General features: G+C 35.8%; 1 protein-coding gene across 1 annotated transcript; it reads right to left on the bottom strand.

The window, feature by feature from the left end:
• Positions 1-1,153: 1,153 nt before the first annotated feature.
• Positions 1,154-15,282, bottom strand: LOC136035724 (fatty acid hydroxylase domain-containing protein 2-like). The gene is made up of 3 exons (XM_065717680.1): positions 14,864-15,282; positions 4,017-4,117; positions 1,154-1,359 (listed from the first exon to the last, which is right to left on the bottom strand). The coding sequence occupies exons 1-3, from the start codon at positions 14,971-14,973 to the stop codon at positions 1,169-1,171; spliced, it is 402 nt and encodes a 133-aa protein (XP_065573752.1). The 5' UTR covers positions 14,974-15,282; the 3' UTR covers positions 1,154-1,168.
• Between the last annotated feature and the right edge of the window lie 321 nt (positions 15,283-15,603).

Below are 15,603 nucleotides of genomic sequence, written 5' to 3'. Positions count from 1 at the left end.
AGCGAAAAGAGAGGAGAGAGAGAGGGTCTGCAAAAAAACGATTGCTTGACCACATTTTCAAGCTTAGATTAATGACTGAGAAGTGTCTGAGGTGTCTGGATCACAAGATCTCTTTAGTTGTCAGGTCTTAAGATTACAGGCAGGCATTTAATTCAGCTAATAATAAAAAGTTTTAGTTAAAGTACCGAAGTTGCTTTGGTTTGATATAAGTTTTAAAATTTACCTCCCAGAATTAATGAGCATGAAATTAAGTGCTTTGGAATTCGTTTATTCAGTTGCAGGATTCCATCCATTGACCTTACACCGTTGGAGGGAAAACGCGCGCGGGACTAATTTTTACGCTTGGGATAATCATTAAGAAGCATAGCAAACATCAAGGCACTTTAGTCCTGAGCTATATATATAATATACAAAGCTAGTTCAGCTGATATTAAATCCTTTTTGAAAATCATATCTTTGTAGGGCGTACCAAATAAGTTCATTAAAGTTATCTGCGGTATACATGAGAATAACACTACTGAGATTAAGATAGGAAGGAAGGGTAATTGTTGGTTTAGGGTGAAATCAGGAGTTGAGCAGATGATTGCGTCTTACATTTGTAATTAATAAACTCAGGAATTCTTAAATACTAGCTTCGGTAGAAATTAAACACAATAAAACATGTATTTATAGAGTTTATATTTAAGACAGTCAGGCTACTATCCTGAAGGTTTTAATGACAATTATTATCCTCATTTTGGATTATTACCTAAATAATCCTAAATCTATTAGGCACAGCAAAGTTAAGATCTGTCTACAGGCATTACAGGGGGTTGGGGCGGAGAAAGGGATAAGCACAGATACCGTGTTCAAACACTTCCTGCTGAAACACTCAAGCTCAAACACTGTTTGTAAAATATGCACTTATTGTGTTTTGATTTTGGACAGTCATAGTTTGATCATGGCACCTATTCAGGAAAATTTCAGACGGGCAGGGGGAATAAAATACACTTTTTCAAGTCTAGAGGGGGGAGTTTATTTTCGTTTAAAAAAAACAAAAATACCAAGAAAGCGAAATTTGTTTGATGATATTCAAGGGAAAGTTCCACTGCTCTACATTCTAGAAACTTATTCTAAGGCCTAATGTTCAAGGTTGGAAATGATTTGACAATTTTTAGTACTTCAGTTTTTATGTGATATTGAAATAAAGTGTTATTTCATCCTTTGTTCTAACCTTTTTCAGGCGGTCCGGATCCACTGGTTCGTTTGTTCCAGGTTGAGTTTTTAACTCTTTAATTGCTTTTGGTCGTCCAAGAACGTCAGCAAGAAGGTAAACTGATCCAATTGTCCAATAAATACTAAAAGTCAGAAATGTTGTTCCTACAAGTGAGAATTAAAGAAATAAGTTACATGCATATTTAGCATAATGATTAATATATATTTTGCTAAATATTTTACTTTCGATAACACTTAAGTAACAAATGATAAAACAAAATCTGCTGCTGGTTTGATGGTAATGTCTTATAATTTATGAAGTTGTGCGCACCTACTTATTTTTACCAATAGGCACAATCTATCCCTCTATAACGGAGCTCCTCACTTCAAAAGTTCATATATCCCCTCCCCTCGATAGATGCATACGACTCAAAAGATAATAATATTACGAGCATTAAGATGTCATATGATTTGGGAATAATGAAGAAACAGAGGCGATTTTTTCCTTTTTCTATTCTACATCTTTTCTATTTTTGTCTTATTTTCCCTTTTCTTTTATGCTGCTCGTCCACATGGAGTTTTTTTTTTCCTTCTTTACTTTCATCTTTAACAAAACGCAACAGAAGTCCTTGATTCAATTGCATACAGACTGTTCTGTTCATCTCTTGAAAACGAATGATTTGTATAAGCTATTAATGGGTTTGTTTGCACTCAATTACTTCTATTGAAATGGTCAATCATGGTTTTCTAGAATACTCCAAGTGGCGAGTGATGCATTGAAATCAAGATAACGTGGTTGTGTTCTTCGCCCTAGCGAACTGTTTAGAGTTTTGTCGGCTGTTGATATGGATGTGGATTGTAACTATATTGACTCTGTTTCTTTTAAGATTTGGGACTCCTGTTCTCTTTATTGGTTTAAAAGTCACCATAAAAGGGTTTTGTTGGGTTTGAATAATAATAAATTTAATTAGTTACACTTATATATATATATATATATATATATATATATATATATATATATATATATATATATATATATATATATATATATATATATATATATATATATATCATCTAGTTGAAGCTAGTTCTGAACGTTGACGGATTCTTTTTTGAAAGGAATTATGTAACAAACCCTCCTAGGATTTGTTTCGATGTTAATCTTCATTGTATTTTCCGTAAAAATTGGGCTTTTTGTAAAAAATATTTAATCCAGCATTTACATTTCTTAACGTTGACGGATTCTTTTTTGAAAGGAATTATGTAACAAACCCTCCTAGGATTTGTTTCGATGTTAATCTTTATTGTATTTTCTTTAAAAATTGGGCTTTTTGTAAAAATATTTAATCCAGCACATTTGAAACAAACGTTGATCTAAGAAGATGATGATAATTTTGAACTAAATTCAGTTTTAAAAGCTCTTTAATCCGTATTCAGAATCATTTTAAGTTTGCTAAGGTTTAGCTTCATTAAGGCGACAAGTTAGTTAATATACCTACACGTAAAATGTTCCATAATTGTTTCTAATACACTAAATAAATAAAAAACGAGAGTGCCTTAATAAAAGCACCCATATTTTTGGTTTGCCTTATGATACTACTACTACTAAAACTAACAACTCTCCGTAACACCAAGCCACCAACACATCTACACACGCTCCTCCTCCATCTCAATCTATTCAAAGTCTCCCTTTTTACACCCTCCCAGGAGGTTCCCGTGTTCTTTAAATCTTTCTTTATGACGTCCTCCCACCCCAGACGAGTACGACCTGCGTTCTGTTTTAACTTAGAAACAAACCAAAAGTCGATAATGCTTTTGAAGCTAATTGAGTCATAAACTCAGCTCTCAGAGTTCCTTATTAAAATTCCAAAGATTCCTAACTAAGAATATATGTTGACCTCAGTCATTTTCTCCAGTATGATTTTCTTTAGTCTCTGAAGATCATAAAAAAAAAGAAACGATTCAAAATTTGAGAATTTGAGAGAAACTTCCCAGGAATAGTTGGATACTAAACTGGAGAGTTAAAAATTTGACACTGCACAAGATGGATGTAATGATTTTAGGAAAACAGTTTGTGAAGTCGCTGATGGTGTCTTAGGGAAAAGAGTTAGAAACGCAGCTACGAATATTGGTGAAAATGCTTTATGTTTAGTATTCAAAAGAAATGATTCGAAAATATGATTCAAAAGCTGTTCAATACTTTTTCTGGCTTCCACCAAAGTAAATATGTCCTAATCTCGCCTTGCAAACTATTCAAATGAATACGTATTTAAAACCAGTTTTGTATGTTTTATTATAGACATAGAATCAGACTTTTCGGTGAAGAAAACAGAAAACAAATAAACCTTGTTAATAAGCTCATTGCTTTGTTTATTCCAAATTTGAAATTTAAACACCCAAGAAAAATAATGAAAAATAGAAAAAAAAATCCTCTTTGAGGCTTTTAACATCGTTCTTGTGTTTTACTTCGATGTTTATGTGACAGTGATTCGTTCAACTGACTTTTTACTCACTTCTCGTTGTCTCATCGATCTCCATTTTGCACAAAGTAGAAATCTGGGGCAATTCACTTATTTAAAAGAAAACATAAGAGCCTTCCCAGAATAAAGGTGAAACTGACAAATGCGATTTTTATGTTTTATCTTGTTTAGCTTATGCTAATATTAACCAATGTTTTTTTTGCCTAAAACTAAAAACGATAGCCCTTTTTATACTACAGTAAGGGAAATTAATTTTAAGTTCTGTATTTGGTTTGAATAAAACTAAAACACACGTTTTTAATAAAAATAAATTTTCACTGATAGAAAAAGAAAAGTATGTACCAAAAACATAATAATTGACTTCATTGTTACCGAGGTGATATGTGACTTGATTCCAACATTGCTGCCATAAATCGTCGTTGAAACGAAAAACTTGAATAACACTGAAAATATAAGAAGAACAACATCAATTCAAGGACGTATTATACAAAAAGGTAATTTAAAAACAATCTTTTCCTCATAGTTAATCATGGTGTTCGTGTAGATTTGCCAAATTTGGCAAACAACTGAATAAAATTCTCAGAATTTGAATTAAATCAAAATGTCTAAACGATACTCAGTACGTGTTTTCAGCCTTCCAAGACATACCTCTACTTAGTCATCTCTTTCTAAGAAAATGTCAATGAACTGAAAAGAAGCACAAACTTCAAAAGAGTTTGATTTCCTAATTAAAGAAGTGCGATACAGAGGCATTAGCTTGATTTTTTTAGGAAGCAAATTATTAAGCAAGATAATGCTTATTAAATTAGGAGATATTAAAGATACTAGATACTAGGAGATACTAGGTATTGCTAAAGTCTTAAAGAAGAAGAGGGTGGTTTTAAGAAGGAGAGAGGAGGCGTTGACCCAATTTTCACTTTTGAATTAATAACTGACAAATACCTTATTTATCAGACCCTTCGGGTCCTCGGTCTTACAGATTATCAAATTTAAACAAAAAATTTTTTTGACAGAGAGTAAGGAGCAACATTAAAACTTAAAGCGAACATCAATTATTATGTATATGAAGGGGGTTGCCCCCTCCTCAACACCTCACTTTTTACACTAAAGTATTTTAGTACTTTTAAAAAAGGTTCTTGTTGCTCTAATTAAACGATGTTGTCTTTTAGGAGTCATTCTTACTGAATTAAAACAAAATTAAAACATAAGAGTAAAGAGCAAGGTGTTGAGGATGGGACAGGATTAGTTCAAAGCTGAAATTTCGGAAGGATAACTACCTTCTGGGAAGTTATGACGTTGGTAGACTCCAGGATGAGAATTTGAGAGAAATTTCCCAGGGATAGTTGGATACTAAACTGGAGAGTTAAAAATTTGACACTGCAGAAGATAGATGTAATAGGAAAACATAATTTTTCGAAGTTTCTATGACAACAAATGGTCATCTCAAAATTCCTATCAGATACATTTCGGGAAAATATAAGATGTAGGGGTACCACCCTCCGATCACCCTGAATGTCAAAAAGGGCACTAAAACTTCTGATTAGCAATCCAGTGAGCCCCTTCCGAAGATTACACAATCACCCTTTCTATATAAGCCTTATATGCCCCCAGGCCATAGCTTACAATCCTTGCCCTGATGGCTCTAGGGGTGTTGTTATCCTCCAGAATATAATTTCTGAATCTTTCAACTACGTTGAACAAAATGGCTATGTAAAAATTTTGATTGAATGTGTCGGGGGAAATGGTGGGTGTGAGAGGGGTGTTAGTTGCCCTCCAAAGACTGTTGACTATTAAAATGGGCACTAATCCTTTCACTTTCCAATCGAACGAACCCTTTTTGAAGCTTCTATAACAACTCCGTCGATACGCAGTGTATGTCTAAACAAAAAATAAATAGTACATTGTACCCACATCGCTCTTTATTAAGTCAGTATTTATTATTAAGTCAGTAGTTAAGCTGGGTTTTATCCCCATTAATAATGGATCATTTTTATGGACTTAGTCCTAAAGAGCAGAGGAAAGGCAATGGGAGAATACGAAATTAAATGGGAAAGAAAAACTTTCTTGGACTTCGATTATGCTGATGATTTAAGCATCCTAGAAGAGAGTGTGAGCAAAATGAATGAACTTTAGATGTTTTTTGTGAGTTCACGGTTCAAGAATAGGTTGAAAATTAATGTCAAGAAGACTAAGAATAAGTAAAGGTGAAGAGGTAATGCTGGGTAACGAGAGCATCGATCAAGTGGACAGTTTTGATTGCCTTGGTAGTATCATTAATAAAGACATTGGGTGCAGTGAAGACGTTAAAAGTAGAATAGCCAAAGCCCAGGTTTCTTTTCCACAGCCGAAAAAAGTTTAGAAAAAACAGAAGATAAGTCTGTGAACCAGGATTAGAATATTGGAAGATACAGCAATGACCGTGGTCAAGCATGGCTCTGAAGCTGGGCGATCCGGAAAACGGAAGAGGAGTTGCTAAATATTTTCCAGAGAAATTACCTAAGGATTGTTTTAGGTACCCGACTGGCTGACCATATCTCAAATAGTAAGCTATTAAAAGGTGTGGTTCGATCCCACTTTTTAGGGCTATAATGAGAGAAAGGATGAGATGGCTAGGATATGTTCTGTGGGGTGACTGGTTTTCGAAGATTGTCTTTGTCGGCCAACTGTCTAGGGCAAAACGAAAAGCGGGTTATCCTCAAGTGGGGTGGGAGGATGTCACGAGGAAAGATTCAAGGTAAATGGAAACTTCTAGGGAGGGTAAAAGAGGGAGGTTTTAAATAGATTCAGATCGGGGATGAGCGTGCCTAGCTGTATTGGCCTCATGCGGCTTGGTGCCGCAGTGAGATATTAGTAGTAGTAATAGTAATGTGCAATTACATATCCCTGTGCATAATTTTACATTCCTAAAACAAATTGGCTTAGTTAAATGAAGCTTTAAAATAATGAGTAAATGAACCGTTTATTTTTATGGACTTCGTATATCTTAAGGGATGAACGTGTCATTGCGCGGCCTCTAAAACTGGGAGGATCAAAATGTAATTGTTTGATCATTTAAATGAATTACTCATCTCTTATTTTTTCAATATTTTTCCCTCGATAACTTTGTGGCACCTTTTGGGCCAAAATCATTAGTCTTCACCACAAAATAGGAGAAAATACGATTTTGCTGTGGTAGAAATTTTTAGCACTCACAAAAGGCACTACACTATTTAATTCACGTCCGAATTAGCCTTTCAGTGATTTTTAGGATCATTAGTCCGAAACTGCCACCCTGAAAAAAAAAAAAATAACAACAAACAAAAATTAAAACCCGCATCCGTCATCTTGAATTTCGAGAAAATGCGAATTTCCCGTTTTTGTAAATAGATGCTTAAAAACAATACCAGAGAATTTACTGATATGCTGAATTGGTTGGTCTGATGTTCATTGGGATCACTTACCCTTTTTGGGATTGTTTTGTCCCTTTTTCGAAAAAAAACAAATTTTATCAGAGCTTTTAATTCGTAACGTCAAACTTAATAATTTTATTTACTCAGAATCAAGATAAAAATCTGATTCTTTTAATAAGCTATGCATATCGAAATCAAAATTTGGTTTTTTACACTATCGGTCACTATTAGTCCGTTCCACTCCTTACGAACTGAAGTTTGTTACCACGAACTGTTTGGCATCAAGTAAGAAGAGATCAGTGCTATGTACGAGAGTAATATTGTTGAGGTTGGGGTCGAGTACGAGGGGAGAAGTTGATTTCGAAAAAGGAGCTAAGCATGGTTGTGTCCTATTCCCCTTTTTTATTATGTTGATGGTCTCAGACCTACGCATCACCACTTTTGCGAAGGGAGAAAATGAAATCGAAAGGGAGGAAAAAACTCTCTTATACCAAAAAATGCAGATAAAGTGAGCATTGTAGATACAAATATTAGCAAAATGAATGAATTTTTGGAGATTTTAAGATATCGATGTCCAACAATAGGTTTGAAAATAAAACTTAAGAAGACTACGCCGCTTAGACAAGGAGTAAATGAGGGCGAAGATGTGGTGTTAGGTAATGAGATTATCGATCAAGTGCATAGCCTTACCTTGGTAAAATTATTAGGAAAGGCGGTAGATGCAACGAAGATTTCAAATAAAATAGTCGATGTCCATTTTCTTTTTTCAGAGTCACAAAAAAAGGTTGTAATAACCAAACAGTTCGTGGTAACGAATTGTAAGTAAGGAGCGACCCAGCTCAATACTAACCGAAACTCTAAAAAACGGAATTTTGATACCAATAGAAATATATAAAAAATCCGATTTGTAAGCTGATTTTAAATACATTAAATAAGAAAAACAAGTTTGTTTTAACTGCAAGTAAGACTAGACATTCAGACTTAAAACGAACAGAAATAATCCCGTATATGAAAGGGGGTTTACCCTCCACAACATCCCGCTCTTTACGCTAAAGTTTTACTGTCACAACTCTACTTTTTAAAACAATAAAAAAAAACTTTAGCGTAAAGAGCGAGGCGTTGCGGAGGGAAAACTTCTTTCATGTACGGAATAATTTCTGCTTGTTTTAAGCTTTAATATCGCTCCTTACTTGCAGTTAAAAAAATTGTTTTTTTTATAAATTTAATTTCTAAACGTTTTTGAATTAATGCATGTTTAGATTTTGGTTCACCGCCCACAAATAATTAAAACAAAATTTGCATGTCCATTTTTTTTGCTAAATGGCTTTTTCATAGTTTTGACCGGACGATTATGATAAAAAAAAGGGGAAGGAGGCCTAGTTGCCCTCCAATTTTTGGTTACTTAAAAATGCAACTAGATTTTTTTATTTATTGTACGAACGTTTTTGTTAGTAATAAACATACGTACCTTACGAATTAACTTACGTAACGAACTTCTATATTTGCGTATTTTTATTACGTATATGAGGGGGTTTGCCCCCTCGTCAATACCACGCTCTTTACACTAAAGCTTGAATTATATTTTTTTATTTTTTGTACGAACGTTTTTGTTAGTAATATACATACGTACCTTACGAATTAACTTACGTAACAAACTTCTATATTTGTGTATTTTTATTGCTTATATGAGGGGGTTTGCCCCCTCGTCAGTACCTCGCTCTTTACACTAAAGCTTGAATTTTATCCCAAATCTTTAAGAATGACCCTGAATCACAAAGACCATTGAATAAATAGTTAAAATTACTAAAAATACTTTAGCATAAAAAGCAAGGCATTGCAGAGGAGACGAACCCCCTTATTTACGTAATATTTTATTTTCGTTTTCAGTTTTAATGCAACTCATTACTTCCAGGTGAAATTTTTTCTTTTTATTTTCTCATTATTATTTTTGTTTTAAATAATGCTAGAAAATCCTGCGCTCCCTTCATGGAAATTCTCTTCCCTCATGATAAATTCCTCCAGGGAAATATCCTCCCATATAACCCCCACCCCTCCCCCCAACCCACCCCGGCCCAACGCGAAAATGTCCCCCTGAAAACGTCTGTACACTTCATAATAAACATTACTATATGTAAACAATGGTCAAAGTTTGAAACATGCAGCTCCTCTCCCGGGGACTGTGGGGGATTAAGTCGTCCCCAAAGACATAGTTATTAGGTTTTCGACCAAGTTGAACAGAATGGCTATCTCAAAATTCTGATCTGGTGACTTAGGGGAAAAATGTGCGTGGAAGGGGGCCTAGGTGTCCTCCATTTTTTGTCACTTGAAAAGGGCACTAGAACTTGTAATATCCATTATAATGAGCCCTCTTGCGACATTCTAGGACCACTGGGTCGATACGATCACACCTAGGAAAAAAAATAAAATAAACACGTATCCGTGATCTGTCTTCTGGCAAAAAAAAAAAAAATACAAATTACACATTTTTGCAGATAGGAGTTTGAAACTTCTACAGTAGGATTCTCTTATACGCTGAGTCCGATGGTGTGATTTTCGTTAAGATTCTATGACTTTCAGGGGGTGTTTATCCCTTATTTTCTAAAATAAGACAAATATTCTCAGGCTCGTAACTTTTGATGGATATGACTAAACTTGATGAAGCTTATATATTTAAAATCAGCATTAAAATGTAATTCTTTTGATGTAACGATTAGTATCACAATTCCGTTTTATAGAGTTTCGGTTATTATTGAGCCGGGTCGCTGCTTACTATAGTTCGTTACCACGAACTGTTTGATAAGTTTCATCAAGTTTAGTCTTACCCATCAAAAATTACGAGCATGAGAAAATTTGCCTATATCCGATAAAGGAGGAAACAACCCCTAAATGTCATAGAATCTTTACGAAATCACACGATTTTCCATCACCTCCTGAAAACAGAAAATTCATACCCAAGCTTTTCCTGTGATGCAGATACGCTGTTTCATTCACCTGGTTCCTTTCGGAATAAATCGATATTTCACTGGAATTGATTCTATTCAAAAAAAAAGTTCGTAATGCCAAAATTGTTAAACAGATTTATCAAAATATTTAGACCTCTCCTTCCCCCAAGTCAAGATGCAATGTATACTTTTCCCCCTCCTCAGCACTCTCTGAAAGTTTCATTTTGATCTACAAGCCCAGTACCCCAATCGCGCTTGAAACCTCAAGCCATTCCTTACATATTACAGGTACGCTATTTTGACAACCAGGTACCAAATAGCGTCTTGCTATTTAGACATGGATTTTTTTTAATTCCAATAGCGTATTATAACTCAAAAACGTTTAAGTTGATCGGAGACCTAGCTGTTTAACACCCCCTCCCCCTAACAAAAAATTTGAACTCCTCGTGCCCTTCTTTCACACACTACCAGAAAGCTTCAACTGCATCTTCCAAGCTGTTTCTAAGATACTTCTGATATGCTATTTCGGTTAGATAGTTGATGTTATTTGATAGTCTATTTGATACACATAGCGTCTTTAGATTACATTCTGTCCCCTTGCACAAGCTGAAATTTGAAGTCCAACTGACTCCAACAACACCACGAAGATTCGCTTTTCAACCAAGTTATAAGCCAATTGACAAAAATGCACGGGAGACGACAAAATGTATTTGCAAAATCTATCTTCGACGATTTTGTAGGTTTTGAATGAAAATACTAAAAGAAGGTATTGCTTCAATGAAAATACAAAAAGAAAGCTTTTTTTTTCAGTAATAATACTGACAAAAGTATTTTTCATACCCTAGGGGAAGGGGACAATGTCTTGAGGCGGGGGGCCTGTTAACCGTGGTACATGTAGTTTCTTCCGATTTACAAATATAGGAGGGGGTTATTTCTATATTTGGTTACTTCAGTTCCAACACATTCTTGTACAACAGTGGCATAAAGGGCCAAAAATTTAAGACAGACTTAAGATATAATTTACCCCTTTTCTGTCTCCTCTTTAAAGCAGAAATTCATAACTCATACAACCCCCCCTCCAACCAAAAATATTCCCTGAAATTTCCACTTTAATCTCCTAATCCGTTCCAAAAATGTTGCAGATATGCTGCTTCAAAAACCTGGCAACATATAGGCTTTTAACCTACCTTGCCACTTAACTTCGAATCGATTTTAGGTCTCATACAGGCTCATAGTACAAAAATGCTTAGGTAGAACAGAGACAAAAAATATTTAGCCCTTCCCTCCAAACATAAATTTAGGTCCTCGTGTCCCTTTCCATTCCTTTCTCAACACTACCTGAAAGTTTCAACCCCATTTCCCAAGCTGTTCCAGAGATATTGTAGATATAGTATTTTGGTAACCAAGATGTGCATAGCGTTATTGTATTTACCTCACTTCTTAACCGTGCGTAGATTACAGGGGTGTAAGTCCCACTGGAGCCTATAGCGCAGAAACATTTTGCTCTATCAGACACATAATGATGATAGAAGGTAATAAGCTTACCTAAGCTATGGATGTCAGGTGACTGATTTTTCTTCTAACGATAATTTCGACAGGACCTGTGCCTGTCATCATCAGGTTAATTCAAATTTCTTGCCGGAAAGTAAAATCACTAAATAAATAAAACTAAAAACACTGAACAACACTAATTATGAGCCGAACCTGGAGTTATTGTTGTGCCATGGCCCGAATTTTGGTAGAGGCGTTGATGGCTGCTGTCCTGGTGGATCTTAAAGAGGTTGGGCCTTTAGGAAAGGGGTGGAGTCTTTTGTGAGTTTTCAATTTATGGGTGATTGGTTCCCAAATTTCGCTAATATGAAACTCACCATTGTCTTTATTGATGGCTGGTTTATTTTTAGCAATTTCCAAAGCTTCTCTGATTTTCTGCTTTAAGAGTTGTGGGACAATAGCAATAAGTTGGGCTTGGTCAAACTTAATGGAGTGGGAAGGGTTTTCAAAGATATGATGGGCCAATGCAGAGAAATTATCTTCCTCCTTTAGCTTTGTCTTTTTAAGGCAGGCATCAATGGAATCAGCATGTTCTTTTAATCGGTGATGTAGAGGTCTCATGGTACGACCTATATAGGTATCACCACAACTGCAAGGAATCTCATATACCCCTGGTGGATCTGAAGTAATCTTATCCTTGCCTTTGTTCAAGAAGGAGGAAATAGTCTTTCCAGACGGAAAAAACACCTTAAAGCCAAGTTTAGTGAGTTTGGAACTTAAAATGTCAGTAATGCCCTTGATATAAGGTAATGACAAAAAGGGTTTATCATCTTCAATCTTAGGAGCGAAATTCTTGGTAATTCCACTCATCTTTCTCCTGAAAATAACCTTGTCAATGACTTTTCGGGGGTATCCGTTACCTATCAGAACATCTCTTATATAATCAAGTTCAGCCTTCAGCTCAAAATCAGAGGAGCACACCAGAAATGCTCTATCAACCAACGAATAGACTACAGAATTTTTAACTATAGGGTGGTTATAGGAGTCATATCTCAGATATCTATCACTATGAGTTGGCTTTCTATACACACTCAAGTCCAACCTAGTTTCTCGTTTTGTAATGAGGACATCTAAGAAGGGTAAATTGCAGTTATTTTCAAGTTCAATGGTGAACTTAATCAAAAATTGAATTCGCCTTGCACCACACTTCCCCCTTTCTTCTCCCGCAATGCCTAAACGTTTTGATGATTTGAATACGCATTAAGGGCGCATCCAGGATTTGTTTCAGGGAGGGCGATAAAATAAAAACCAGAAAACGTATAAAAATGTGCTTACATACGTTTTTGTTACGTCTTTGCGAGTCGAACATAAACTGGGGGTGGGGTTAGGGGGGTTCAAACCCAATGATCCCCCTGGATACAGCCTTGATACACATAGTGGATTCTATTTACCTATGTCCCCTCTTAAAGTTCAAATTTTAGGTCCATTTAGCCCTCCCCGATACTCCTTGAAAGTTTAAACTCGATCCCTCAAGCCATTCACCGAATACTGTGAAAAATTTGAAAACTCTGTTTTACACACCGTTTTTTTTATTTACTCAGGTACCCGTATAGTTTCCTATGTATACCCTTTTGGAAACTCTGGAAATCTTGACCTAAAGGAAGATCCCTAAGAGCTCCTAGCTGATTGGACAACCAAGACCAACATTGGCAATCTTTTTAGCTAAAACCTATTTGTGAAAAATGGTTTGCATAATTTGAAACCATTGCTTCTGGGGCTGTGGGGTGATTTTAACCCTCGAGACACATTTATTTGATGTTTGGACGTTTCGGGACAAAATCAATGTTTCGAAATTTGCATCCAGCATCAAGGGGCATGGAGAGTAGAAAAGGGCGTGGGGGAGGGTAGTGCTGGTTACCGTACTATTACTTTTAGCCCTTAAGAAGGGCAATAGAACTTTCAGATTCGCTTCAAATTTCAATGAGTACCATCTAGGGCTGGTTTCTACAGCCAGTCCTACCGCAAAAAGTGGGGGGACCTACCCCCAAAACATATTTTTGGACATTATGTTTCTCTTGGCCTTTGGGTTGAAACCTGTAAGTTTCAAGACAAGATTTATTCATTATCAATATATGAAATAATACGCTCTGCTAATCCCCCCAAAGGCTTCTCGGTCTGTGAATTTGGGGATCATATACGGATCACATACTCAAAGAACAATAGCCAATTACTTACTGAGAGCAAAGAAAAAAAAACAATACATATCTAGTGTAGATAGATAGATAGACAGATAAGATTTACTTATAGAAAAAAAAACTCAAACAGCAATATAGCATGACATAATTCATAATTCATAAAATAACTCTTTTCTCTACATAATTTTCCCAAATCAAAAAGGTGATTTTAATACCCTTATATTCAAGCCAGGGGACTATAAGTTTCCTATATGTGAGGTTTCGGACAAGGCAGTTCTAACAGTGTACTTTGTGTTTTAATCTGATTCTAGTTTTAGGAATTATGACCTATTTCATTTTTTACTATTGAACGTGATCGTCTCTTACTGCATTGCTAGCTACCGCTGCAATCCGGATACAATACACAGATCACAATCACATTTTAAAGAGAAAAAAAAAACAACGAAAAATCATTAAATGAAAAAAATGTTGCCAACCATCCAAAACAATAAAAATAAGCGACGAGAAAGGCTGCGCATAAGGCACACACACACACACCATCCGGCCCGTTTCTAGACCTCATATGCCCCTCTCCCCATAACAAAATGCGTGAAATCCAGCCCTTTTCCGGACCTTATATGCCCCTCCCCCATAACAAAATGCGTGATTCTTCTGACCAAGAGATCAAACACTGAAAGTTTTGAGCAACTGGACCCTCAAGTTCAAGTATCTGTCCTTTTTCAGCTTTAAGCCTATCTGTAAACAACTCTGGCACTGGCAGTTTGCATAGTTAACGACCCCTTTTCCCAGGGCTGTGGGGGCTACGCTATCCCAGAGGCATGTTTACTGGATCATTCCACCATTCTAAGCAAAATGACAATATCAAAATATTGTTCTTGTGTCTTAAGGGGTTGTGGAAGGGGGCGTGTGGTAAAAAAAGCAGGGATGGGAACTGCTTGTTCTCAAATCACTCGACTCTTAAAAAGAGCACTAGAACTTTCAAATTCCAATGAAATGAACCCCCACCAACGTTTCTACGAACATCCCTTAGAAAAAAAGTGGCGACGGGAAAAAAACTCATAAAAGGTCCATGGGTCTTTTCTCACGCAGCGCTAACGCTCTGACTTCGAACGTAGAAATAATATAATTTATTTGTCTAATAAAAATAAGAGAGCAATCAGATTCAAACTTACATTGAAGCCAAATTCCTGATCAACACAAAGAAACCTGCAATTACAATGACTGGATTAATTATTAAACTTGACAATGTCAAGAAAGATATGTTATATCCTTTTGTGTCCATTCCTTTCCAACAAAAACTTTTTCTTAGATAAACGTGTTCCCAGCGTTCTAATCAAGAGCAAATAAGGTTTTGTGCCAAAAATATCGCAGATAAGAAACGAGCTTTCTCACTAAACACCAATCGAAGACTAAATGAAATCTGTTGAATGAAATCTAAACTGCCAATAGAAGGGAACTCCCCTCCGGGAACACCTAGAGGTGTATTTTGTCCGGCGTACTGGCGCGGTGAACTCCCAGCAGAGGTCATCGCCAAAAAGCTTCTCTTAGTCTTCTGTTACCTAACATTCTGCACTAGTTTATGAAATAACCTGCAAATAGACAACATTCTTTGCCTATAAGGGTTATTTTTTATTAATAATAGGTCCATTTGAACCCAAAATCAAGCAGTAAATGGTGTAACTGATCATCAAACCATTAAATTGAGAAACTGAAGTTAACCAAATATTTCGAAATCACTACAAAAAAAATGTCAGTTTTAAACAAGGAACAATTCAATTTTTAAGGCCAATGTACTCCCATTTTCAGCACACTATGATTACAATCCAGGCGTGACGTAACCAATTAGAGTAACTTGCTAATAGATTCTTGGAATTATTTGGCCCACAGGTATGTTGACTGTTGAGAGTTGAGC

This window comes from Artemia franciscana, chromosome 2 (assembly GCF_032884065.1).
Source record: "Artemia franciscana chromosome 2, ASM3288406v1, whole genome shotgun sequence".
Classification (NCBI taxonomy): domain Eukaryota; kingdom Metazoa; phylum Arthropoda; class Branchiopoda; order Anostraca; family Artemiidae; genus Artemia; species Artemia franciscana.
This window is presented reverse-complemented; position numbering and strand designations above follow the sequence as displayed.

What these genes read in the sequence shown, in the direction of transcription:
- LOC136035724 (XM_065717680.1), bottom strand. Translation starts at nt 14,973, where the DNA reads ATGGACACAAAAGGATATAACATATCTTTCTTGACATTGTCAAGTTTA. An exon ending in ATCAGGAATTTGGCTTCAAT is followed by an intron (nt 4,118 to 14,863) that starts GTAAGTTTGAAT and finishes TTATATTTTCAG; the next exon opens with TGTTATTCAAGTTTTTCGTT. An exon ending in AGTCAATTATTATGTTTTTG is followed by an intron (nt 1,360 to 4,016) that starts GTACATACTTTT and finishes TCTCACTTGTAG; the next exon opens with GAACAACATTTCTGACTTTT.